The sequence below is a fragment of the Rutilus rutilus genome (genome assembly GCF_951802725.1).
Source record: "Rutilus rutilus genome assembly, chromosome: 15".
NCBI lineage: Eukaryota > Metazoa > Chordata > Actinopteri > Cypriniformes > Leuciscidae > Rutilus > Rutilus rutilus.
The window spans coordinates 2362795-2390463 of record NC_140220.1 but is presented as its reverse complement, the minus strand read 5'-3'; the positions used below and the strand labels follow the sequence as shown (position 1 = coordinate 2390463).

The 27669-nt window shown below is 38.5% G+C and overlaps 2 protein-coding genes across 5 annotated transcripts; both read left to right on the top strand.

Moving 5' to 3' along the window:
• The first annotated feature begins 1975 nt into the window (after window positions 1-1975).
• pycr3 (pyrroline-5-carboxylate reductase 3) lies at window positions 1976-12785 on the top strand. Its single transcript, XM_084431748.1, has 7 exons — window positions 1976-2109; window positions 2220-2298; window positions 6946-7010; window positions 7248-7427; window positions 8874-9086; window positions 10269-10361; window positions 12160-12785. Exons 1-7 carry the CDS (start codon window positions 2056-2058, stop codon window positions 12340-12342), a joined length of 867 nt encoding a protein of 288 aa, XP_084287874.1. The 5' UTR covers window positions 1976-2055; the 3' UTR covers window positions 12343-12785.
• A 377-nt stretch (window positions 12786-13162) lies between these two features.
• Window positions 13163-27189, top strand: eef1db (eukaryotic translation elongation factor 1 delta b (guanine nucleotide exchange protein)). Of its 4 annotated transcripts, XM_084431657.1 has the most exons (9): window positions 13378-13479; window positions 15099-15151; window positions 16381-17216; window positions 18137-18251; window positions 18932-19003; window positions 21146-21230; window positions 22989-23281; window positions 25693-25887; window positions 27072-27189. In XM_084431657.1, the coding sequence occupies exons 3-9, from the start codon at window positions 16384-16386 to the stop codon at window positions 27108-27110; spliced, it is 1632 nt and encodes a 543-aa protein (XP_084287783.1). In that variant the 5' UTR covers window positions 13378-13479; window positions 15099-15151; window positions 16381-16383; the 3' UTR covers window positions 27111-27189. The 4 variants fall into 4 exon arrangements, with proteins under 4 accessions (XP_084287784.1, XP_084287783.1, XP_084287785.1 ...); XM_084431659.1 differs by lacking the exon at window positions 16381-17216 and having other exon boundaries at window positions 13416-13479; XM_084431660.1 differs by lacking the exons at window positions 13378-13479; window positions 15099-15151 and adding an exon at window positions 20130-20201 and having other exon boundaries at window positions 16389-17216.
• Window positions 27190-27669: the final 480 nt, after the last annotated feature.

Here is a 27669-nt window from a genome sequence, read left to right as displayed (position 1 = left end):
GAATAATAGAGGGCCTAACACAGATCCCTGCGGCACTCCATAGTTTACTGGAGTTATGATCGATTTTTCTCCATTTAAATAGACAAAATGGTAGCGGTCAGATAAGTATGATCTAAACCAGCTTAATGCTTGTCCTTGAACACCAGTATAATTTTGTAGTCGATCTAAGAGTATTGTGTGATCTATAGTATCGAACGCAGCACTAAGATCGAGTAAAACTAGTATTGAGATACAGCCTTGGTCAGAAGCTAAAAGTAAATCATTTGTGATTTTAACGAGCGCAGTTTCAGTGCTATGGTGCGGCCTGAAACCAGACTGAAACTTCTCATAGATATCATTTTCTTGCAAGAAAGAACACAATTGAGCGGACACCACTTTTTCTAATATTTTAGACATAAATGGAAGATTTGAAATGGGTCTATAATTTGCTAGGTTATTATGATCTAATTGTGGTTTCTTAATGAGAGGTTTTATAACTGCCAGTTTAAATGTTCTTGGAACATGACCTAAAGATAAAGACGAGTTAATAATATTATTAAGGAGTCACAAGGATGTCACAATGAACTGTCAAATAAATGGTAATAAATATGTAAAATGTATATTCGATTGTTGGTGTGTTTGGTTGATATTTAGATTATGATGTCACTTACAAAACATGCACATTTCAGTTTCCTGGAATAAATCGGTGGTGTGAATCTTTGGGTCGACAGCGAATCGATTTGATTCACGATTCATAGGTTTTCGACTCAGGAGCAATTTTCACAAATCCAGAATGATTAGATTCGAGACGATTCACAATGCGATGCAATTCAATTAATGATTCGATTCTGAATTTCTAAAGTGCATTCATAAAAAAATGTAAATGCTTCCCTTAATGTGTTTTATTCATGGTGTGAATCACACAGAAACCTTCAGTGGGTCAAAGAGTCAAAATCAAAACCCTTTTTTCCATTGATAGATCATGTTAGTTCTTAATGATGATGCATCACTTTATTTTATTAGCCAGACTTCTAAATGTCTTATAATTGCAACCTGTATTAAGCTTCTTGTTTATTATTTTCTTTTTTGTAAAACAAACCACTTGAGTTTTTGCCACTGATAGTCTGAAACTCCATTTATTAGCCCAATTTCAACTGTCTGTATGACTTTGGTTATGCTACAACCTTGTTTTATGAACCTTGTTATCAACCTTGTTATCAACCTTGTTTTTTTGTTTTTGTTTTATGCTACAACCCATATTGCCCGTAATCTGCATACAGTGATACCTTCCTTTATTTGCTGAAAAAGTTGATCATTAAGTTGAACAATGTTGTACACAGCATACACTACCTTGTGGTGTACCATTATCTATCTAGACCAGTGGTTCTCAACCTTTTTTGGGCCAGCGCCCCCTATCCAATATCCAGGTCCCTGGAAAAATGATGTTAGAATTGTAGGCCTAAAATACCTTGGTATCAGCTTGTTTTCATCAATGGTATAATTAATACAATTACGTAATTAATCGTGATTAATTTGTGTTCATAATCAGTGCAAAAAAATAAAAATAAAATCTTCTATAACAAGAATAAACACATATGAACAATTCAATTATTATTGTATTATTAATTAATTTTATATCTTGAAACTACCCACGCAGCGTTTCGCGCTCAGATGTGATGTCAGAATGAATACATTACCAAAATGTGATTGCAGAATATATTTAATTCTCCATCAAATTGTCATTTTCTCCTTACTGTCTTGATCGATGATGTAGGCTAGTACTGTAGTGAGTTAAATCAAAAATAATTTTAGCCCTTAATCTAAAGGCTTTTTCGTAAAGTTTGTCCAGACTGCAGTGAATATAGTATTGTATGTATTTTTAGTAACGTTATGTACCATATATGTATGTATGCGTAATGTTTATAAATCCATTGATCCAGTCCAGCAGGTGTCAGTGTATCTACTGTTGATTCTTATATGCGAGTAAAGAAGAAAATGTTCTCCATATGACACGAGTTTACCATATAAACACTGATCTGATTCACACGGAGCTGCTAAAGCTGCATTTAAGGAACAATGAATCTTTCAGATAGTTCAGTCAAAAGCAGTGATTCACCTGCGACTCAGCCTGTGAGTAGTTGTTGTTTACCTCATGATTGAATGTTGTTTGGTGAACATATGGCAGCAGCATCACATAACACCTTCATTAATGTGGACAAATGTGTTTGTTTTGAGTTCAGGATGTGTGTGAGCTGAAGATCGGCTTCATCGGAGCGGGAAACATGGCGTTTGGGATCGCGCAGGGCATCATCGCGTCAGGTGCAGTCCAAGATCCTGTCAAGTGCACTAATAAATATTAAATATTTTAACTTCGAGAAAAGCAAAACATAGATTTTATAAACACCTAAACCTTTTATTTGGTCAGCACAACTTTGATAAAGATGTAAAGGACCAATAATCTTTTGATAAACTTATTTATTCTTCTTGCGAAATTTTTCTTACACAAATGTAAATTCCAGGGTGCTATTAAAGTGCTATTTTTCATATTTTGTAAGGAAATTAATATGGCAAGCCGTTTTAGCTTAAATTGTACCCAGCGTTACTCGGCGTAATTGCATTTTTACTAGTAAGAATTACAATTAGAGAGCTCTACAAATGAATTTTTACTAGTCAAATGTCTCCATTGACTTCCATTCATTTTTAATTACGGAGCTCTACAATTGTTACTTGTAAGAATTGAGTTGTAGAGCTCTCTAATTGTAATTCTGGTAAAATCAGAGGATGTCTAATAAGGGGAGAAGTTCCACTCTCAGTAACTTCCGGCTTCTGAACTGGTTGCAGTTCCACTCTGGCTCCACATGAGGGCGCTCACAGGACGAGTGCAGTTCCACTTTGGCTCCACATGAGGGCGCTCACAGGACGAGTGCAGTTCCACTCTGGCTCCACATGAGGGCGCTCACAGGACAAGTGCAGTTCCACTCTGGCTCCACATGAGGGCGCTCACAGGACGAGTGCAGAATGAATGGAGGTCTATGGCGTTATACCCCTCAAAATCCACTGTTCTCAGGATATAATTTTTTGTCTAGTAATTTGAATGTTGTATTCGAAAGGAGATGCAAAGAAATGACACATTGCTGGGTGTTAGATTTTTTACAGTCACTTATTTGCTTTAAAAATTCTTTTAAAATGTCAATGACGTCATACACATCGTACGACCAGAGATACTGCTTTACGGCAACCCTCAGTCACTCTGGTGCTTTCGCGCTCTGCACTTTCTTTTCTCTCGAGGCGTCGACAACACAGCTGACACAGGCAAACACACAACACAGCTGACACAGGTAAACACACAACACAGATGACACAGGTAAACACACAACACAGCTGACACAGGTAAACACACAACACAGCTGACACAGGCAAACACACAACACAGCTGACACAGGTAAACACACAACACAGCTGACACAGGTAAACACACAACACAGCTGACACAGGTAAACACAACACAGCTGACACAGGTAAACACACAACACAGCTGACACAGGTAAACACACAACACAGCTGACACAGGCAAACACACAACACAGCTGACACAGGTAAACACACAACACAGCTGACACAGGCAAACACACAACACAGCTGACACAGGCAAACACACAACACAGCTGACACAGGTAAACACACAACACAGCTGACACAGGCAAACACACAACAGAGCTGACACAGGTAAACACACAACAGCTGACACAGGTAAACACACACAGCTGACACAGGTAAACACACAACACAGCTGACACAGGTAAACACACAACACAGCTGACACAGGTAAACACACAACACAGCTGACACAGGTAAACACACAACAGCTGACACAGGTAAACACACAGCTGACACAGGCAAACACACAACACAGCTGACACAGGTAAACACACAACACAGCTGACACAGGTAAACACACAACACAGCTGACACAGGTAAACACACAACACAGCTGACACAGGTAAACACAACACAGCTGACACAGGTAAACACAACACAGCTGACACAGGCAAACACACAACACAGCTGACACAGGTAAACACACAACACAGCTGACACAGGTAAACACACAACACAGCTGACACAGGTAAACACACAACACAGCTGACACAGGTAAACACAACAGCTGACACAGGCAAACACACAACACAGCTGACACAGGTAAACACACAACACAGCTGACACAGGTAAACACACAACACAGCTGACACAGGCAAACACACAACACAGCTGACACAGGCAAACACACAACACAGCTGACACAGGTAAACACACAACACAGCTGACACAGGCAAACACACAACAGAGCTGACACAGGTAAACACACAACAGCTGACACAGGTAAACACACACAGCTGACACAGGTAAACACACAACACAGCTGACACAGGTAAACACACAACACAGCTGACACAGGTAAACACACAACACAGCTGACACAGGTAAACACACAACACAGCTGACACAGGTAAACACACAACAGCTGACACAGGTAAACACACAGCTGACACAGGCAAACACACAACACAGCTGACACAGGTAAACACACAACACAGCTGACACAGGTAAACACACAACACAGCTGACACAGGTAAACACACAACACAGCTGACACAGGTAAACACACAACACAGCTGACACGGGTAAACACACAACACAGCCGACACGGGTAAACACACAACACAGCCGACACAGGGAAACACACAACACAGCCGACACAGGTAAACACACAACACAGCCGACACAGGTAAACACACAACACAGCCGACACAGGTAAACACACAACACAGCCGACACAGGTAAACACACAACACAGCCGACACAGGTAAACACAACAGCTGACACAGGCAAACACACAACACAGCTGACACAGGTAAACACACAACACAGCTGACACAGGCAAACACACAACACAGCTGACACAGGTAAACACACAACACAGCTGACACAGGTAAACACTAGGGGTGCAACGGTACAGATAGCCCACGGTACGGTCCGTACCTCGGTTTTTGGGCCACGGTCTCGGTTCGGTTTCGGTACATGTTTTGTGCAGAAAGAGACTGCTATTTCATCCCAAAAATATGTTTTATTTTTCTTATGAGCATAAACAGAATGTCACAGTAGGAAGAACATCAATGTATGGAATAAATTAACACTCTAGTCTGTACTGAACAACACTAAGTAATACAACCTCTTCAACTATCACTTATATGAAATACAAAATGTAAACAAACACACTTCAAAATATTCAAGTGGATCCCAATTCCAAACCTTGATAACTGGTATATGAAGTGATCAATGTGAAAGAAAAAGTGCACTTTTACCTTTAACAAACATAAATTAGCTTGTGCTTTGAATAAAAAAAAGCAGAGCAAAATAATATAATGAAAAAATACTGCATTCAGGATACAAAGTGCAATGTTATTTACTCATCCACTATTGAGAGATTTTTGTGCAAAAAGATGAGTCTATCAACACTGTCTGGTGCAAGGCGAGACCGGTTGGCACTAACGATGTCCCCAGCAGAAAATTCTCAACTTTCCAGAATGCCGCAAGCGCACCGTAGGTCACGTGACAAGAACCAACCAGAGCGCAGCTGATGGTTGCTTTAGCAACGACAGACGCCTCCGGAGCGCAACCGCCCTTGCGCTTTGGAAAAAAGGAGAACGCGGCGCGCCTAGCGTTTTCTACGCGTTTTTAGGCGCGATATGTGAACGGCGCCTAAAGCAAAAACTAAAAGTATCAGCGCGAACTCAATGGCAAAACCGAAGTACCGCGGGACACGAGGGTAGATTGTCCCGTGCAGGGCTGACCGAACGGTCCGGTATTTTACCGTGTACCGTTGCATCCCTAGTAAACACACAACACAGCTGACACAGGCAAACACACAACACAGCTGACACAGGTAAACACACATGCTAGAAGAGCTTTTGTTTTGTTTGTTTCTGGTCCCGCTTCGGATGCCACGATGCCATCAAGCGGTATCTCTGGTCGTAATCAGTCCTTCACTGACCAATCAGCGTTCATTAGCAGAATGCTAGCGTGTTATGGGCAACAACAACTCAACCTGTAAGAAATCGAAAGGACAGAAGTACTCGTTCATTCGACTTTCGACCTATAACCCATGTTGAACTTGCAAAACCTACAATCAAATCTGAGATTTCTCAACGGCAATTTGGTGAAAGAGACACATTTAGCCGTCTAGCTCCATAGACTCCCATTCATTCTGCACTCATGGGCGATCGCCCCCAGTGGAACTCTGGTGGAACTACAACCAACATTCAGTACAATAGGACTTAATAGGGAGTGGCCAGGCTCTCCGTAGACGGGCTCTGGTAAAATCAACGTCTTTCTCTCTTCTGTTCTGAATGCTGTTATCAATCTCTCTATTTTTTCCCTCTTTTTTAAAGTTGTGAAAATACTATTATTGCGGAGTTTATCACTTGCTATTTGAGCAAATGGGAACACAAAAAAATTAATTTACTGTAGTCTCTCATTCACTTCTATAGAAGTTTACCCAACTACGACTCGAAAATGTGAAAAGGGTCAATAAGGGGTCGTGGCGTGAACACAATAAAAATGTGATTGTATAACATTAAATTAAAGGTGCGTTCACGCCATGTCGATTTCAACTTGAAAAAAGTGTTCAGTCCTTGTAGAGCTCGTAATTACAACTTGTAAGCTGGGGAATTTTCGGAGAGACCGCTGCAGGTCACGTGTTGTTTTCATCTCGAAATTACACAAATTTATGATAGGCATGAACAGCATAGCAAAATAAATTAACTAAAATTCATAAAAGTATCTAAATTAGTTGTTTATTGTTTTGTTAATGTAAAAACAACAACAAAGCAAATTCAAGCAATGATATTTTAAAGTTTTATTGGGGCATTTCTGTGATTTTGTTGTCGTTCTCCTGTTGTGCTGTAGGGAAGGTTCCACCCACTAATATAACTATTAGCGCTCCGTCCATTAACAACCTTCCTCGCTTTCAGGTAAGACACGTGACATCATTAACATTTGAATTATGCATGCTTCAGTTCCTTAAAAAAAGTCAAGAAATGTTATGGTCATATTTCAACCTTGAACTAAGATAATTATTTTATCATATTCTTCATGAGATTGACCTGCTTGCTAAGTATGTGTAAAAGTTTGTCGTTTTTTCCCTCAGCATGAGATCTAGCTGGTCATTTCTGCAGTAGAGTGACCGGTTTGTGTCAATGTTCTCACAGGAGAGAGGCGTTTCCGTCACTCACTCGAATGACGAGGTTGTCGAGCGCTCCCGGTTGGTCTTTCTGGCCGTCAAACCTCACCTCGTTCCGAAGGTTCTAAACGGAATCTCCCGGAATGTCACTCAGGAACACATCATCGTTTCCGTGGCGGCCGGAGTCACTCTAGAAACACTTGAGGAGGTGAGGATTTACCATAGACTGTAAAAAAATATGGACGTAGTGTGTGTGACGTCACCCGTAGTGTTTCTGAAGAGCGTTTTTGAAGCCCAAAGTGGGCGGAGCCGGCCGACGCCATCTTGGCAGCGTCACTCACGGATAAACGAAAATGTGCAGCGAGGCGGATTAGCTGAGGTGACGTGATGCTAACAGACAGCAGACAAATGGCTAGTAGTGACATCAGAGGCAATCCACCTGTCACTCAAGTGGCCACGCCCTTAATTATGCAGAACTTTAAGGCCGTGTGTCCACCAAAGCTAGTGTTCTGCTGAAACGCCTAGCTATGTGCGCTTGAGAGCGTTTTGGCAGCGTTGCGTTTTTTTCAGTTGAGACGCTTTGCTTGTTATGATACGGAATATCCGCAAAAGTGTTACTAGTATCTCATTTCACACATATTTTGTTTCTGTGTTGATTCTATATTAAAATGTCATATAATGTAATGTATTTTCTCTGGCTCTTGTTTTAAATGATTTTTTTTTCCCGTTTTTATGCTTTTTGTTGTCGTCTGTTGACGTTGTACAAGCAGAATGTGGCGGTGGGTCGGTGTGGTATTAGTCCCGCCCCTCCTCCACTGTGATTGGACGGTTGGGTAAAAAGTGACAGTGATGAGCGCCGCGTTTTACCCAAAGTTGAACATTCTTCAACTTTCGGCGACCGGTAAAAAAAGCAGAACGCTTCAGCGTGAAAAAGACGCTCAGCGCCTCGTTACGCTCATGGCGTTTTAAAAACGCGGCGCTCCCATTGAAAACACTTGAAAAAACACGCCAGCCGTGTGAAAAAAACGCTTTGGTGGACACACGGCCTAAGGCTTAATGTAATTTAAACAGTTATAAAAAAAATCACCCCCTTCATAGTTGAAATTAAGGGCAAAATTAGTTATATAGACCAAAACCACTTTTTGCACCACTTTTTTCTGCTATAAAGTTGGGCATTTTAACATGGAGGTCTATGGGATTGAGTCTCTTCTGCAGCCGGTCTCTAGTGGCCAGTCCATGAACTGCAGTTTAACTCACTTCAGTGTTGGATTCACGAGAGAGACCGGAAGGTTGACGCTTGGGATTTACATAGTTTATCATCACCCAAATCTAAATCTTAATGACCAAAATGATGGCAGAACTATTCCTTTTCTAACCTCTGAGAACTGAGATCTTTTTCGGCAACACTTGATACATTAATACCAACACTTTCTCTTCTATTCTATATCTATTTATTAAAAAATAATAATAAAAGTACATATAATGCATAAGACTAAACTGGGAAGGGTCATAGCACTTGCATATTGTTGTCCTACTGTTAGTATAACAGCTTCTATTGCTCTCATTTGAAAGTCGCTTTGGATAAAAGCGTCTGCTAAATGAATAAATGTAATGTAAATGTAACATCAGATTTCATTGCTGTCTGTGTCTCTAGATGTTGCCCGCGGGGACACGTGTGATTCGTGTAATGCCCAATCTTCCCTGCGTGCTCCTGGAAGGTGCGCTTCTCCTGGCCTCGGGCTCGTGCGCTGGAGAAGAGGAGGAGACGCTCCTGAAGACGCTCCTCAGCCCGTGTGGATTGGTGGAGGCGGGGCCTGAGGCCTGGATCGACGCCCACACGGGCTTGAGTGGCAGCGGCGTCGCGTTTGTGAGTGGCAGCAGCTTCTGACCTGTGAATGAATCAGGTTTTTCTATAAATTACACACACATTACTTGAAGTTTTCAAACTGGGGTTCGGGGAAACATTTAGAGTAATACTGTAAAAAAAATATATATATATATTATTAAAATAAATAATTAAATATTAATTAATTAATTTACATAAAATCTAACAGTACTATAGCAAATAGGAACAAAATAAAAATGAAGTATTACAAATAATATTTACACATTTATAACATTAATTTTCCACAATATAATTTGGTTTTGCAAGGGAATTTAGGGAAACTGTAAAATAAATAATTAATAAATGAACATAAACTAAATAAATCAACTGTTAAAATAAATAAATACATTTAAATAAATGAATAAATAATCTAACTGTACAAGACTATTCTGGGTAGAAAAAAAATGAATAATGAAACATAATAGAAATTAAATTTTTTCCAAGTAATATTTTACGTATACTTATAATATCAATTTGTCACAATATAAATTGGGTTTGCTAGAGTAAACATTTGATAAATACATTTAAATAAAATAATAAATAAATAATCTAACGGTACAGTACTATTAGGTTAAAAAAAATTTTTTTTAAATAATGTAACAATTGAAATGAATATTTTACACATCTTTATAAAAAATTTTTTTGTTTTTTTTTACAGAATGAATTGGGTCATTTATACATGGTCCAATTCTAGTCTAGTTCTATTAAAACACTAATAAATAAATAAAACTAAGATTAAACTGAATAAGTAAATGATTGAAATAAATTAAATTAAAGAAAGAAATGTAAATAATAGTGCAGTACTATAGTGAGCAGAAAGAAAATATAGCAAAATAGAAATGAAATATTTTTCAAATTATATTTTACACATATACATCCAATACATTTTTCACTCTATAAATTGGGTCTTTATGCATGAAAATACAGCTGTCTTATAAATGTTCTCATTCTGCATGAGGATGATCATATTTGAGGGTCCTTGGCATCTAAAAGATTATAAAAGCCCCTGATTTGGAGTCAGTCTCATAAACGTCTAGTCCAGCTTGCAGATTATTCTGATATAAACCAGACGGTGTGTGAATATCCTGAGATGAGCTCCTGATCTCCCTGAACAGACATCCGTGTGATTTTGCAGTGTTTCTGTGGCTTTGCTCCGTCTCACAGGTGTATGTGTTTGCGGAGGCGCTGGCCGAGGGTGCCGTCAAAATGGGGATGCCGAGCGCTTTGGCTCGACGAATCGCAGCGCAGACAATACTGGTGGGAAATACTTCATGATGAGATCTATTATATAAAGTGTGCTATTTTTTGCAATCACATTTATACCACATGTTTACAGTGTAAAACCCAGATTTGTGTGATTGTTGCTATTGACATTTTACATGCATTTAGCAGAAGCTTTTATCCCAAAGCGAGCAATTCGTAACAGAGCCAATAATATTCATAATATACAATGCCAGGTTTAGATTAAAGGCAAGCTAGACTGGATTTAAAAAAATTTAAAGATAAATTTAATTTTAAAAATGTGCTAGAATGGCATGAAATGAAGCTGTTACTATAAGGAACTTGCCTTTATTCCTTTATTAGAAAAGTCGCCTTGATTTGTATAGCGCTTTATATAATACAGATTTTCAAAGCAGCTTCACAGTAATAATAAGCAGGAAAATAGTAGAATCAATGATGCAAACTACATCAATATGATGTAAAAAGACAATAACGTCATAATTCAGCTCGATTCAGTTCAATGTTGGTTTCATAATCGTGACAGGTAATATGCTTTTATTTCCCATAAATTTAAGAAGAAATAATGTTTGTTTGTTTGATTGGTTTTAAAGTACTTTTTGTGGTAGCTGCACTGCAGAAAGTGATCTCCTTACTATTTTTGTCTCGTTTTCCAGTGCAAATATCTAAATATTCTTAAATCAGGATACATTTACTTGAGATGCAAAATGACTTAAGATATTAATCTTGTTTCCTGAAGAAAATGTATTAAAAATGTCTAAGTTTTAAGATTAAACTCACTTAATTTTGATACCCTTCTTCAGAAAACATGACATTAATATCTCGGGCCCTATCTCTCACCCAGCGTAATTGACTTTGTACAGCGACGCATGTGTCGTTCCTATTTTGCACCCGACGCACAGCGGACTTTTCCCTCCACAGACGCACGTCGGTAAACTAGGGAATGAACTTGCGCTCCCGGGGGCGGTTCAGGGAAAAGAGGAGGTGTGTTCCGGCGCAAACGTTCCCTGGTGCTATTTTGCAGTTTCAGAAAACAATTCCACCACAGACCAGGAGAAACCTCGTCTAAAGTCAGCGGCGCGTTATTCAGATGCTATTTTAAGGGCGCATGCTTGGCCATAATGTAGCGTGAGCACAACACACACACACTTTGCTTCTCTCATCTACACAGACGCAGCAGTTCACATTTTTAGAAAACCATACATTATTACAAGGAAAAATATTCCACACGAAGGAAATCATTGTGGTGTCCATGAAGATGTGAAAAAATAGGCATAAATCTAGCTTACACATTTACCCAAATTATTATACGCCTGTTTAACCGAAGCTAATCTGTGTGTGTTTCTCCATCCCCAATGTCACTTCTCTGTGTTTTACGGCCCTGACGAGAACGTCGGTCTCCTCGGCTGTGAACCGCTCCTGGCAAATCCGCCGTTATAATAGCAATCCGCCATGGAACAAGCACGCCTGCTCTTAAAGGGAATGTGAGATGACGCTCTGATTGGTTTATTTCACGTTACGCCCAAACCACACCTATGAGTAATGAAGCTACTTCAGACCAACACATTTTAGATTTGCGTCGGCCGCCCACAAAGTCACTTGCGTTTCGCGCTTGATACTTGCGTTTCAGATCGTTAAAATAGGGCCCCTTATGTCATTGTGCATCTCATTCTCATGTAAATGTATCTTGATTTAAAATGCCCCTTTTATGCTATTTTAAAGGTTCCTATAAAGTACAGTAGCATAAAGGAAGGCATAAACTACACATGCAGAATTCCAGAACGCACTGAACTCTGAAGTGTGTGTCGTGTTGCAGGGTGCGGGAGTGTTACTGCGTGACACCGGGAAGCTCCCGGCGGAGCTGAAGGCCGAGGTGTGTACGCCCGGAGGAACCACGATCCACGGGATCCACGCGCTGGAGAAAGCAGGATTCAGAGCCGCTGCGATGGGAGCCGTAGAGGCGGCCACTGAAAGAGCCAGAGAACTCGGGAAGAAGTAGATGCATAAACATCAGATTATAGGAGGGACAGTTAACCTAAAACCATTTATGTCTTACTTTATGCACCGAGATCGTTATGACATCTGGTGCTACAGTACAGGACTTACAAACGCAATCATCCAAGGATGAGAATTCCTTGTGTTTTCCATGTAAAGTGGAAGAGTCTTAAGGGAACAATATACAAATTGATATGTTTAATATGGTTTGTAGTATAATTTGAAGGTACTTGACAAACCACTGGGATTCAGAAACCAAAGCAACTCGAAATGGGGACTTTTTTACGCAAGAATGTATCAGATGTGTCCTTCATTACAGCAGTTCATGTTCTGCACAAAGGTTATATATATATATATATTTATATAATATAGTAGTCAACATTTGAGGTGGATCAAAACCTTTCATCAAAGGACAACTAAGATGAACTTTTTTTGATCCACTTCAAATGTTGACGATTCAAAGAATGTAAAATCATATTAAAAAATTTTGTGAATAAATGAATCTGTTAAAGATTCACATTGTTTTGTGTGTTCTGACATTTTTTAAGCCTTATTTTCATTACACCATGCAATATTAACAATAAAACATCAGATCTAGTTAACATTTGGATATAAGGATATAATTATTATTATTATTAAATTGTACAGAATTGATCGAGACTTATTTTTGTTTATATAAAATATGTCGTTGAGAATACTATTATAGTTTAAATTTGAATTAAAACAATAATGTCCCAGTTCTTTCACTCTTGTTTCCACAAAAGGAGCAGATACAGTATTTCCTCAGAAATGGGCCTTTCCCATCATTTGATGGCGTCATGTACGCAGTCGCGCTGGGAAACAGCGAGGAATGTACCATGTGGTAAAATATCATGACGAAATTTATTTTTTAAAGCCTTCTACCGCACTATTGTGTGTTATGTCTATATGTATACATATATAAAACTGTTAACTATTGATTAAAAATACACTTAAGCTTAACTAGTGTAATGTTTATCAGTTTTGTGGGTGTTTTGTGGTAATGATCTCCCCCGCTCGTGAGCACGAATGGTTCGCTCGGGTCTCGCTCGCTCCTTCTGTTCCGTGAGCGCGCGGCGAGCAGCAGCGATTCATTCATACAACACTAACTAAAGCGTTTAAAGTGAGTATATGTTTGAAAAATGACGGTGTTTGTGTTCTTTTATTGCGTTTCTTTGTTTAAGTGATTGAATAATGCTGTGCTGTAAATGTACGGGGTGTTCAAAAGCCGGTTAGACGTCATTCATCTGTTTATTTATTCATAAAAGAATAATCAATATGATCGTTAACGTTACCTGATGCTCGTGTTGATGTTTCAGTCACTGTCATATAGAAAATCCGTTTAATCCTCTATAAATATCTAGTGTTTTGGTGTTCATGGGCCTGACACCTCCATGTGCAGGAAGTCCAGACAGATTATCTTGAATAATGACGCATCTCATGTTTAAGCTGATGATCTTTTGGTAAACCAGAGATTTCTACAGATTTACTGATTTTATGATCTCTTGATATCACCTTTGTCTTTTTGAACCACCGGAATGAGTGATTAGGCTTTAATGAGAAAATCCACATTAGTCCATTAACCCCTAAAATCAGGTTAAGATCTTGACAGTCACCATAAAATAAACTGTCCTCTAATGTAAAATTTATATTGTTATAATTTATACTGATACTAGTACTTATTTTTTAGATGCTCCCTCCCAACTATTCCTTCACAATCTGAGCCTGATGAATCTTGATATTATCATCCTGAAATATGACCATGATGCGTCTTCCCACATGGTTGTTTAAGAAATGAAAGCTATACACTCCATCATTTAGGCTTAGAAGAACTGTTGCCAAACATATAACATGATAGAAACATAATAATCATAGAAATAATTAACCAATCATAGACTCTTAAAGGGTTAGTTCACCCAAAAATGAAAGTTGTTAGTAATTACTCTCCCTCATGTTGTTCAAAGACTTTCGTTCATCTTCAGAACACAAATTAAGATATTTCTGATTAAATCTGAGAGCTGTCTCACTCCTCCATAGGCTTCTCTGGGATTGAAACTTGCCGGCCCAGAAAAGTTAGTAAAGACAATGTTTAAAATAGTCCAGTGACTACAGTGGCTCAACCTTAAGTTCATCAAGCGACGAGAATACTTTTTGTGCGCAAAAAAACAACAACAAAAATAACGACTTTATTCAACTCTTCATTTTCTTCTGTGTTTCTCTGAGTGAGTTCACGTAGTGTAACAGCGCAGCGCTTCTGGGTTATACGTCAGAACGGAGGCTCACTATTGGCTGACGCTAGTCATGTGATGCATGTGATGCTGGCCAATAGTGAGCCTCAGTTCTGATGTACAACCCAGAAGCGCTGCGCTGTGAACTCACTCAGAGAAACACAGAAGAAAATGAAGAGTTTAATAAAGTCGTTATTTTTGTTGTTGTTTTTTTGCGCACAAAAAGTATTCTCGTCGCTTGATGAACTTAAGGTTGAGCCACTGTAGTGTATGTCAGTCCAGTCATTCGATACTAACAAAGAACGTAGTACAAGAAAAATGCTCTTATTCACACTGTACCATGACAATACCATATTTTTAGACATATACTATGGTAATCATTCAGTACCTCCATCACAGTACCATGATTTCCTGTAGGACTGTAGGATTGAAGTCCTCATGTGAGATTCAGTATCCATATACTTTTCTTATTTGCACTTTATGGTTTATTGCTCGCCTCTGTCTGGATGAGAAGAACGAGTTCAGCTACGTACTGTTTTGTTTGGTCACTTTTCCCGTTTGCTGAAGGTGAGTCTGGACGAACTGTCTCCCATCAGCATGCTGGATGTGGGATTTGGCTCATATTATTTGTCCCATGATGGATTTGAGTGGGTGTTTTGTCCATTTTAAATTCGATTGTCCTTTCTTTCAGTTCCTTCTTTTTTTATTCATATTCTGCTTGACTTCATTGTGTGTAAAGCTCAGTGTTTAAATCTAATGCAACCATAATTGTTTCTGTGTAATGTGTGTGTGGCTTGTTCTGTCTTTAAAACTTAAGTGTGTAATTTTTGCTGCACCAAATGAAATAGTAAAAAAAAAAAAATGATTGTATCCAAACAGGTTTCACAAACACTTGACTTTTTTCTAATTCAGTTTTTGTTGTCTGTTAGTAATAGTTACCATTGGATCAGTATTACTACTACTTCTGTTGCATGACCCTAAACAAACATAGTTTATGTTTGCTAATTTGCTCTCAAACTAAGGCCTTGTTTACGCCTGGTATTAAGATGCGTTTTGGTCGATCGGATCACAAGTGAACGATGTTAAATACAGGCGTAAATGGGGTCTACACCGGATTGCTTTCGTAGTGTAAACGCTCATGTGGCCGAATGCATTCAAACAGCCCTTCAAAGAGACCAACAACTCCCCTCCTACTGAGTAAACATTACGGGAAGAGCTCTAGCCAGACGGGATTTAAACTTTGTCGGCTGAAGACCCGACTTTGGTTTGAAGATGAAAAACGCACCAAACACAAAGTTCTCTCTCCATTCCTGATTTCTAACACACACTCTCAGTGTTCGGCTGGTCTTGAGGCTGTCAGCAGAAACTAAAGCTGATGCTCTCCGTGTGTTTTTCTGTCATTTTCAGTGTGTTCATATGTAAATTGCACAAGCTTATTTTGTCCATTAGATCGAAAGATCTGGAAAAGCCCATATATTTACCCGCCCATAGACGCTCCCCTTCAGGACAGAAGTGGCAGAAGAAATCAGGACAGAAGTGGTTGAAAGTGAACGTGGATCAAAACACCAGGTGTAAACGGGAATGTGTCTCCCTCGTCCACTTGTGATCCGATCGACCAAAACGCATCTTAACACCAGGTGTAAACAAGGCCTAAAAACAGATTCGCACAATTTACACACTTCATGTTTAACGTTAACCGATTGCTGTGTAAATTAATTCTCCAGTTCCCTGTCACTCTCCTTTTCCTCTCTTTCATTTATCTATCAATCCTCCACCTCTATATTCCCGGACACAAGAAAATGCGCAACAGAAGCCGCCGAAATTCTTCTTTGAATAAGTCGGGATCTTCCGAACGCCAGCCGAACGGTGCCGTGGGATGGTTGTCCAGCGCGGCTCTCGAGGGCTTGAGATCGGAGAGTTCGTCGGTCTGGTTCGACCGCGGCGCGTACGAGAGAGCGGAGAGCCTTTACTACGTACGACTCTTGCAGGAGCAAAATGGCACGACTTCTCCTGCGAGCTTTTCCGATTCGTCACGAAAGCCGGAGGCCTGTCGCCATCGAGGCCAAGAGGCTTGTCATCACGTCGTTCAAGACGTGTGGGTCAACAAACCCAACTTTGACCAAGCCGAGAGCAAGTTTGTGGGCCGGATTCCCAATCAACCAAGATCTCTCCAACTGCAACCCAACATCCAAACGCCCAACGACGAGGGCTACCAATCACAAACCCCGACTCCGCCCACACCTGCTTCAAAGCCAATCAACGGCCTTCCTTGCCTGACTCCACCCCCAATGGGGGTGTGGCTTCAGAAACCGCTTTTCGATAGAGCCGAGGCGTCTTTCTACCAGAACCTGTACAGCCGCAACTCGCCACCGAAAACCAGTAGCGATGAATCGAGCTCAAAGCGGCGAAATAACGACGTCGCTGCACAAAAAAAGCCTGTGGTTTGCGATCGCCGGGATTCTGATGACGTAAGAGCCAATCAAGGAGCAGCGGTGTGTTATTTCTTGCATCCCGACAGCGAGAGGGTGTGGCTTGATCGTGGTCGCTATGTGGAGGCGGAGACTCGTTTCTATGAAGGAGCCGCGGCGAAATCCCTCAAAACATCTGCAAACCATTCTAGCCGGAAGCAGAAGTATGACTCTATACTCCAGAGAGATTGCACACACTTTCCCCGCACATTTGAGTTAGTTCACTCCCTCATGCCGCTCCAAACCCGCATTACTTTTGTGTCTTGAACGTCCTACAAATCATCATCTTTCGTGTGGAGGAAAGCCAGTCATACGGGTTTGGAACGACATGCGGGTCAGTAATCCATGACGATCCCTTTTAAGCGATGTTTTACTCTCAGGTAACATCAGTCTCACCCCTTTTATTTACATGCATTATGTTTTCAACCTTTTCTACTTCTTTTGTCCATCATCTTCATGGCATATTTTTCCTCTTTTTTTTCCTTTCTTTTACACACTCACATTCATTCGTGTTGCGTTTGGTCCGTTGTGTTGGCTTGGAAGGTTCATTTGTCTGAGTTCAGTTTTGTCTTCATTTAGTTTTCTTTCATTTGTTCTGTTGATGTCACTTTTGCATGGTTGCATTGCATTAACATTTAATATTATTAGTAGTATGTCCATATACTAGTTTTGGGGTTTGTTTTTATTTTCCATTTTCATTTGATTCTTTTAGTAAGTTGTTTAATTTTTATTAAGTTTCATTTCAGTTTGAGTTATTTCAGGATAAAGGAAAATATTGCATTTGGATTTATTTAATAAACCGCTTTATAATTTAATAATTTCTTATTATATTCATTATTCTTGTTAATTTTTGGGGGTGGATGAACTTGTTACATTGATTGTAAAAAATAATATAATCTGATTGAAATATTTAAATAAAAACTAGTCCTGCTGTGTGTCCCACAGTTGATCTCAAACATACTTGTTCATCAAGGCCAAATATATAGAAAATCAAATGTTCATCTCATGTCAACATTGCTCAATCAATGTTCATGTCATGTGGTATTTAGTGAGGTTGTCACAGGTCTTGTGTGTGTTTGTGCAGGATGACTGCAGCGGACTGTTTGGCGCAGGAGAGGATCTGGTTCGATAAGCCGCGTTACGATGAAGCAGAACGCCGGTTTTACGAGCAGATGAACGGACCTACACAACACAAACAGGTTATACAATACAGAGACGTTTCATATGTGACCCTGGACCACAAAACCAGTCACATGTCGCACGGGTATATTTGTGGAAATAGCCAACAATACATTGCATGGGTCAAAATTATCGCTTTTTCTTTTATGCCAAAAATCATGAGGATATTTAGTAAATTTCCTTCCGTAAATATATAAAACATTTATTTTTGTGAGTGAATCAACATCGTGAACATAAATGAACAACTTTAAAGGAGATTTTCTCAATGTTTCGATTTTTTGCACCCTCAGATTCCAGATTTTCAATAGTTGTATCTCAGCCAAATATTGTCCTATCCTAACAAACCATATTTATTCAGCTTTCATATGATCTATAAATCTCAATTTTACCCGTATGACTGGGTTTATGGTCCAGGGTCACAATTAACATGATCAACTTGCACAGGACGAGTGCTTATACTACTATTCCACATGATGCTTTTGAAAAATAGTGGGCAATGAGTCCAAATTGCATTTCCAAATGTACGTTTAATTCATTTTATGCATTTAGCAGATGCTTTTATATAAAGATTTGTTCATTCCCACATTCCCAGGGAACTGAACCCATGACCTTACCTTACTAGCACTGAGCTTCACTGTTTAAGCTACAGAAACACTTGCTCTATACCAGCACACACTGAGGTTTCTCTCTCTCGTCTCAGGACACAGGAGCTAACAGTATTCTTCAGGACATCGCCAGAGCGCGAGAAAACATCCAGAAATCTCTCGCTGGGGTGAGTTGAGTGAAAAAAAATCCCGGGATTACTCTTAGAGAGGTACAAACGAGCTCTGTTCTAGGGCTGCAACATTTGCACAATTTTTATCAGGAAAAAATTCATATATAGCAATTTTTTTCTACTGATAATAATTGTGATTGTTATTAGTAAGAAAGTTTGTGAACCCTTTGCAGAAAATGTGAATAATTTTCTGCAAGGGGTTCACAAACTTTCAAGTATATAACTTTCCATATATATATATATATATATAACACACACACACACACACACACCATTGAGCTTTTATTTTGGAATAAAACTGTGGGGGACATCATGAAAAAAGGGTCATGAAACCCTAAAACATTGAGATTTTAACGTGTATAAATTGTACATCAATGAAAATATCACTCATTATGTTTTTTATTATTAAGGGAAAAGTGGTTATTATTCTTTTTTTTCTGAACCATTTTGTTCTTCCGGTTTAAAAAGCACAGTTGAACCAACGTCATGAAAAGTGAGTTTTATACGTTGATTCTGAGTGGCTGGAGAGTACACGTCTACGTCATCATTTTCTGAGCTTTTCTCTGCATGTCTCTGATATGCTGTCTATGTAGGCGGCTCACTAGGTTTGAGAACGAAGCCCCAGATCTTCTCTCTTAAAGTCCCCCTGTAGTCAATCATTTCATCCTTTAAAACTCATCTTTACTCACCAAAATGACATATTTTTCCTTGAAAAAAAATCTTCATGCCTTAAAATATCTTGACTGTAACTCGACACCCTCGCCTCATTTAGTATGCGTGGTTCTATGAATATGCAAATGAGCCCCGCCTCCACTCACTCACTCAGCTCAGAGATCCACTGGTTGACGATCACACGTTGATCTGATTGGTTACAAGGTAGTTTGTGACGTCAGAAACACCAGCGATTTCAAAGCGTGTTTTTGAGACTGTCTTTGGTTCACTGCAGTTTTAAGGAGGAAATACTCAGCAATGGTGTCGACTTATGAACTTACACATGGTTTGTCTTAAAGCACATTAAAAACACCACATAGACACATAAACTACATTAAAAGCTGGATTTTCGGCACAAAATAAAAATTTTGAATCATCTGTTGACTTCCCTTATAAATGATCTCTCCTGTAGCTGAAGACAACCTTGCAGCCGAGTAGAGGCTCCGCCCCTAAAATATCAAACCCCTCCCACCGCTCCTCTCCTGTAAGTGTGTGTGTGTGTGTGTGTGTGTGTGTGTGTGTGTGTGAAAGCCGTCGGCCAGAAACACACACCAAAGCAGCTCACGTCAAAGTCGAAGCGTGTGCATGCTCGCATGCGTGTTGTTTAGGCAGTTTCAGAAGACTGTTATGCATGTGACCTGTGTGGATTTATCGTTATGTTTCGTGTGTATTTTGCTGTGGAAGGTCTGATTTTGCTGAGAGCAAACACTCGTACATTTGCATCTTTGTTGTGAGGTTTGTATTAGTGTTTAGTATCGTTGAGATGGTTTTAGTTAACTTTAATAACCCTGGTTTGTGTTATTCCAGGCTGTACTGTATGTATGTATTTGCTCTGAAATTAACTGTAAGACACTGTATTTGTTATTGTTTTATTCCTTCTTTTTCAGTGAGAAACATCATTTTAACCAGAATTTTAAAATCTGTCATGCAAGAAATATGATTAAATTAAAATAATCTTTAAATGAGCACAAGAAAAAAAATATTTTCAGAGTCTTGAGTAATTAATTAATGTCCAAATAATTAATTAATTCATGTGTAAAATTAAAATAAATAATTTGAAAACAAAAACAATAAAAAAAAGATATATAAAATAAAAAATGTATTTAATTGCATGTCATGTTGACCATTAACCGACATCAGAGAACCGTGAACATACAAATGTGTTGTTAAATTATTCTAAATATGAACAAAATCAAAGGGGTTTGGAAACATGATTGAGATTATTATAAACAAATTGAATTTGCTAACTGTAAAATAAGTTCTGACAAAATGTAGCACAATTCATGTTGTTTACATGTTGACTAGTTGTGTGTTCTGTTAGTAGTGTTTGTGTAATTGTAACTAGACCTCACTGAACAGTGGTGTATCAGAGCAGGGGCTGATGGGAACTGTGATGTGACGTGTGTGTGTGTGTGTGTGTGTGTTTAGAGCGGCGGAGGCAGCGCTGCTGATTACGGGGAGCTCGCCGCACGCATGAAGAGCCTGGAACTAGAGAACCAGAGTCTACACGCAGGTTTGTGTGTTCACTTGTTGTTAAAGAGATTCTCATAGATTTGCATTTCGGAAGGATTAATTACATTTTTGGGATAAATGGACATTTTGTAAAAACATTCAGCACCCTCAAATTAACTATTCAGTAAATTTCGGTTTCAGTATAAAACAATAAAAAAAAAATTATTTGTAAACATAAATTAGTTTAATTTTTAGTAATTTTACAATATCCTTTTGTCATTTTCGTTCTTTTGTGTAAATATTGCTATTTAGGTTTAATTTTATTTCAGTTTGCATGCAGTTATTTTAGTATTATTTATATACTATATATATATTTATTATAGTTTTTATTCATATTTGCATTAGCTTTTATTTTTATGTTTTAATTTTTTTGTAATTTTACTATTTTTTAATTGTCCTTATGTGACATTAGTTTTTGTTGTTTTTTGTAAATATTACTATTTAGGTTAAATTTTATTTTTATTTTATTTCAGTTTGCATGCAGTTACTTTAGTATTATTTATATACTATTAATAGTTTATATACACTTTTTGGCATTAGCTTTTATTTGTATGTTTTTATATTTTTTTGTTTTGTTGTAATTTAATACAAAATACTTACTTTAATACTGTGCTTTTTAATTTTCTTAGTTTTGGTTCTTTTAAAAAAAAAATACTTTTTAGGTTTCATTATTTCAATTTGCATCTAGTGTTATTTTACTATTATTTATAAAATATTATAGTGTTTATTAATGTTTTGCATTAGCTTTTATTGTTATATTTAAATTTTAGCTTAATTTTAGTCTAATTTTACTATGCTTTTGTCATTTTTATTAGTTTTAGTTTTTAAAATATTACTATTCATGTTTAATTTGTTCTTATTTCAGGTTTTATTTATTTATAGTTAATAATTTTAGCGCTTCAACTTTTTTTTTTTTTTTTTATCTAATAATACTTAATTTTATTTCAGCTTTTTAATAGTTTTAGTCAACAGTAACACCCCTGTTTGAATACATTATATCTAGCCTTCTTTGCTGTCTTTATCTCTCTTAATTACATGCATTTAGTTGTAGCAAACGTCATATAAAATAAAAAAAAAATTAAAATATTTTCTCTGGCGTCCTGAGGTGAACAAATAACATCAGCACATTCATCATGCAAACTGAACAACGGTGATGTCATAATAAGTAGCATTTTACATTCAATTTTAACAGTAATCTTTTGCAAGCACTTGTACTTCCTTTAAAGGTGCCGTGTTTACATTTTAGTCGCATCTAGTGGTGAGATTGTGAATTGCACCCAACAGAAGTTACGGTGGCCGACAGGAAGTGATGTCGTCGTCTGAGACAGCAGAGAGTAGCAGTTCAACAATGAAGTTTCTTTACAAAGATAAATTAAGAAACTACGTTTACTTAATTATTCAGTAAAACGATTTGTTATTGCAAATATTAATGTTACTTGTTCATCATTGTGTCAGTGTTTTATTCGCTGACTTTAGCTATAGCTTCTCTGGACGAACAACAACACAGTGACGAAACGCGTTTGTCCGCTCAGGGCTCCTGTAGAAACATGAGGATGTAAGCGGACCCGCGGTGTGTGTAGAGAGAAATGCCTCATTCTAATATAATAAAACCATAACGGTTCATTAAGTAAGGTCTTTATACACCACTGAAAACACAGTTATGTATATGATATTGCATTCCTGTTAACAGATCCTCCTAAATATTACACACTGCACCTTTAAGAAACGCATGTGATTGTTGTCGTCCTGTGTGTGTCAGTGGTGGAGGATCTGCGTTCCGCTCTCGGTAAGATGGAGAGTCGGGTGTCTGCGCTGGAGAAGCGTTCATCGGTGCCGACCGTTAACGGGACCGGTCCCCAGAAAGCCCCGTCTGCTCCGGTGAAAGAGGAGGAGGAGGAAGAGGAGGATGACATCGACCTGTTCGGCAGCGATGAAGAGGTGGACGAGGAGGCCGAGAGACTGAAAGAGCAGCGGCTGCAAGAATACGCCGCGAAAAAGGCCAAAAAGCCCGTCCTCATCGCGAAATCATCCATCCTGTTAGACGTCAAACCTGTAAGTGATTCGCCTGCAGTTCACACAAGTACATGAAGTCCTGCGTTCAGTCTTTTAGCTGAAGCGGCGGGTGTTTTAGTAACCAGGACCGCGATAGGATCCAAATAACACATTGCAGGAATGATATCATTCCTATCCCGGGACACACCGAGCCGACGCAGACGAACTAGCGCTGATGAAAGTCGACTGTCAGCTAGCGTGTGTGTTCTGCGCTTGCGTGTAAATGAGACAACGGTCTATTTCTGCAGATATATTCCTCTATATTCGTCATTCAAAAAGGGAACCTGACACTGCAGAAACACACACCATAAACAAAGCAGTGCGTGAATATCAATATATTACCGTTTTGAATATCAATCCTGCTAAACGCTTTCTATATTTCACTCGTGTTGTTTAAATATTCGCCAAGGAACGCTCAGGGAAGATGGCGTAACATTAGAACGGTCTTCTATCTACAGTTTTGACTTCTTTGCTCGCTGTTTTGCTATTATTCTCGTGCACTGGACTCAGCCAATCAGAGTCCTCTCTCTCACCGACGGCCCGACGCCGATTCAACATGTCGAATCAGCCGGAAAAAAGCCGACGAGGACCAATTTCAGCCGGCGGTGCGAAACACACTGAGAAACTGAGTCGGCCGACGCACAGGAAATGCCCGAGGCCGACCGTCAGCTTGGTGTGTCCCGGGCTTTATAATGGATCCCTTGTTTTGTATACTGAATACTATATTGTATACTACTAAAGTTTGTTGGATAAAAATAAAAATAAAAATATATACAGTACAGGCCAAAAGTTTGGAAACATTACTATTTTTAATAGGCTCATCAAACCTGCATTTATTTGATCAAAAATACAGAAAAAAAAAGTAATATTGTGATATATTATTACAATTTAAAATAATTGGTTTTCAATTTATTATACTTTAAATTATCATTTATTTCTGTGATGCAAAGCTGAATTTTCAGGATCATTACTCCAGTCTGTCACATGATCCTTTAGAAATCATTCTAATATGAGGATTCATTATCAGAGTTGGAAACAGTTTCTGCTGCCTAATATTCTTTCATAACCTGTGATACTTTTTTAGGATACTTGGATGAATAAAAAGTAAAAAAAAGAAGCAAATGTTTTAAAAATAGAAATCTTCTGTAACAGCGATATACACTACTGGTCAGTCATTTATTTTCTTTCTTTTTTGAAATAAATCAATACTTTTATTCAGCAAGGATGTGTTAAATTGATAAAAAGTGATAGTAAAGAAGATTTATATTATTAGAAAATATTTTTTTATTTTGAATAAATGCAGTTCTTTTAAACCTTTTATTCATCAAATATATTAGGCAGCAGAACTGTGTCCAACACTCATAATATTAGAATGATTTCTAAAGGATCATGTGATAGACTGGAGTAATGATGCTGAAAATTCAGCTTTGCATCACAGAAATAAATTATAATTTAAAGTATAATGAATTGAAAACCAATTATTTTAAATTGTAATAATATATCACAATATTACATTTTTTTCTGTATTTTTGATCAAATAAACGCAGGCTTGATGAGCAGAAGAAACTTCTTTCAAAAACATTAAAAATAGTAATGTTTCCAAACTTTTGGCCTGTACTGTATATATATATATATATCGTAAGAAAAAATGATGTGGACGTCGAAGATCTCAAAAATGAAGTTTATTATAGCAGTGGCAAGGTACACGAAGCACCTTGGGTTCACCGGCGTCAGAATGAACCCAGAACACCCAAATCTCAAACCTTTTATCCTGTTAGTTTACTCTTGATGTAAATGAAGTTGCTCTTGTTGCAACAGCTGTGGTCTGTGTGTTAATGAAGTTGACACCCCGTTGTCTGAGAAGGTTCTCTGTGTCCCGCACCCATTCCCATTCTACAATTGACCATTTGTTCAGGATGTGATCAACCCAAATGAAGAAACAATATAACTGGACTTTCTTTCATCTCTATGATAATTAAGCCATTTTGGGGATGAGCTCATTCTGAAATATTGGAATTTCCACTGGTTTGGGTGAAAAATATATTAATAATAATAATCACACACATGACAATCTATGCATTTGTCCAATTGACTGCATGACCATAAACTTAGACTTTCTTCTCAAGCCAGCATCAAAGTATGTCTCACTCTCATGTTTTATTTTATGTATTTGTTTATTTGTCAGGGACAATGCAAAAGAGACACATTGTAACAGGTTACAATAACTTGAACAGATGTGTTGCTTATAGGGTTTCTTGCTGAAGCTAATTTGCAACCCCTGTCCCTGGTTAGGCTACATACATCACCATTACCAAGAGAACAGAAACAAACACCAGACACAACAATAAAAAAATAACAAAAACACAACATTATATACTATAACTCTCATGTTGTCGTCCTCTTGTCCACAGTGGGACGATGAGACGGACATGAAGAAGCTGGAGGAGTGTGTGCGGTCGGTGCAGGTGGACGGGCTGCTGTGGGGAGCGTCCAAACTGGTTCCAGTGGGATACGGCATCAAGAAACTGCAGATAAACTGTGTGGTGGAGGACGACAAGGTGGGAACAGACTTCCTGGAGGAGGAGATCACCAAGTTTGAGGACTACGTGAGTAACGTTCCCATCATCGACTGTATGAAGCAATGGACGTAGTGTCCGTGACGTCACCCGTATGTTTCTGAAGAGCGTTTCTGAAGCCCAAAGTGGGCGGAGCCGGCCGTCGCCATCTTGGCTGCGTGTCTCTCACGGTGTGGTGAAGTGATGAGTCCCAGCTTAGGACCCCAGAAGTATGCCTGATCTAAAGCTGTTCTCGCGATTCTTAATGTAATCAATCAAATTTTAATTTTTTATTTTTATCCTGATTATTTATCAATAAATTACGTATATATGACAAACCTGATTATTTATATATAAAATTTATTTTTTAAGTGAAAGAAATTGCATTTTTAGGTATGTTTTGCAACATTAGGCATAATATAAGTATTTTTTTTAGCTACTTAAGTAGCATGTCATGTCATAATTAATTCTTCAACAGAATTATGCTTGTATCATATTTATTATCGAAGTTTTTTTATCGAAAAATATCGTAGATGGTGAAAAAATCCTTATCTCAATGCTACTATACTCTAAGCTAACTAAAAAAAACACTAAGACCGAGAAATGTTTAATTTTGCAATCTATAGCTTTGGTTATATACTAGTACATGAAACGTATAAGTTAAAAGACATTAATGGTCGTTATAACGTAGTTCAAAGTGATATCTGATTTGTAACCAGGCACTAAAGCGATTACCCATTAAATGTGCTTTGAACCAATCGGATTGCTTGGTTCCTAAGCTGGGACTCATCTCTTCACCACACCGGATAAACAAAAAGTGACATAGTAGTAGTGACATCAGCAGCAATCCACCTGTCACTCAAGTGGCCACGCCCTTAATTATGCACAACTTTAAGGCTTCATATAATTTAAACGGATGAGTTATAAAAATATTCACCCCTCACAGTCGTCATGAAGGGCAAAATTAGCTATATAGACCAAAACCACTTTTAGCACCAGACTGTAAACATGTTTTATTCTGCTGTAAAGTTGGGCATTTTAACATGGGGCTCTATGGGACTGAGTCTCTTCTGCAGCCGGTCTCTAGTGGCCAGTCCATGATCTGCAGTTTAACTCACTTCAGTGTTGATTGAAGAGAGAGACCTGAAGGTTGACGATTGGTTCTCATGCAGACTGAAGCTGTTAGCGCACAGTTCCAGTGTCTTGTAAAGCTTGATGTGTTTTGTGTGTTACAGGTTCAGAGTGTGGATGTTGCGGCGTTCAACAAGATCTAACACACACTCACACACATGTAAACACTCACATGCTTCTGCTGCTGGATGAATATCGGTTAATAAATGAGTTCGAAATGTGTTTGTCTTGGTCTCTGTCTTTCATTTTCCCCACATCTCATTAAACATGTTTATTGTGCAGATGAGCATTAGAATCAACATTTGTGCCGATTAAGAGCACTTTCATGTGTTTGTGATCCTGAGTTCATTTGTGGAGATAGATAGATAGATAGGTATCCCATTGGATACCACTGAAAAAAAGATGGCGGCAGGCAGGTGCAGCGGGTTTGGTGTGCTAGTTGCATTTCTGCTTTATGTGTTTATTTTAACACTATCAGCTCCAAAGTTTGGAGAACGAGTATGGCACTTGAATCAAAATGGATATAGTAACCTGGTGGAGGCAAATGTTTCCCTCAAGTTTGGGGGAAAGCATTTTGGCTTCGGAAAGACCATTGTGGCTACTACATTCGTGTTTCCTGGCCTCATGACCTCATTCAAAAAAAGACTCAAAAAACAGCCTGAGCGCAGTTCGCAAGGCGAAACGCTGATCATTATCCTGTGT

Bases quoted from the DNA above. Each gene is read 5' to 3' on its own strand.
- pycr3 (XM_084431748.1), top strand. From the start codon at position 2,056: ATGAATCTTTCAGATAGTTCAGTCAAAAGCAGTGATTCACCTGCGACT. The intron at 2,110-2,219 runs GTGAGTAGTTGT...TTTTGAGTTCAG, and splicing joins ATTCACCTGCGACTCAGCCT to GATGTGTGTGAGCTGAAGAT. The intron at 7,428-8,873 runs GTGAGGATTTAC...CTGTGTCTCTAG, and splicing joins CTCTAGAAACACTTGAGGAG to ATGTTGCCCGCGGGGACACG.
- eef1db (XM_084431657.1), top strand. From the start codon at position 16,384: ATGCGCAACAGAAGCCGCCGAAATTCTTCTTTGAATAAGTCGGGATCT. The intron at 21,231-22,988 runs GTTTGTGTGTTC...TGTGTGTGTCAG, and splicing joins GAACCAGAGTCTACACGCAG to TGGTGGAGGATCTGCGTTCC. The intron at 25,888-27,071 runs GTGAGTAACGTT...TGTGTGTTACAG, and splicing joins TCACCAAGTTTGAGGACTAC to GTTCAGAGTGTGGATGTTGC.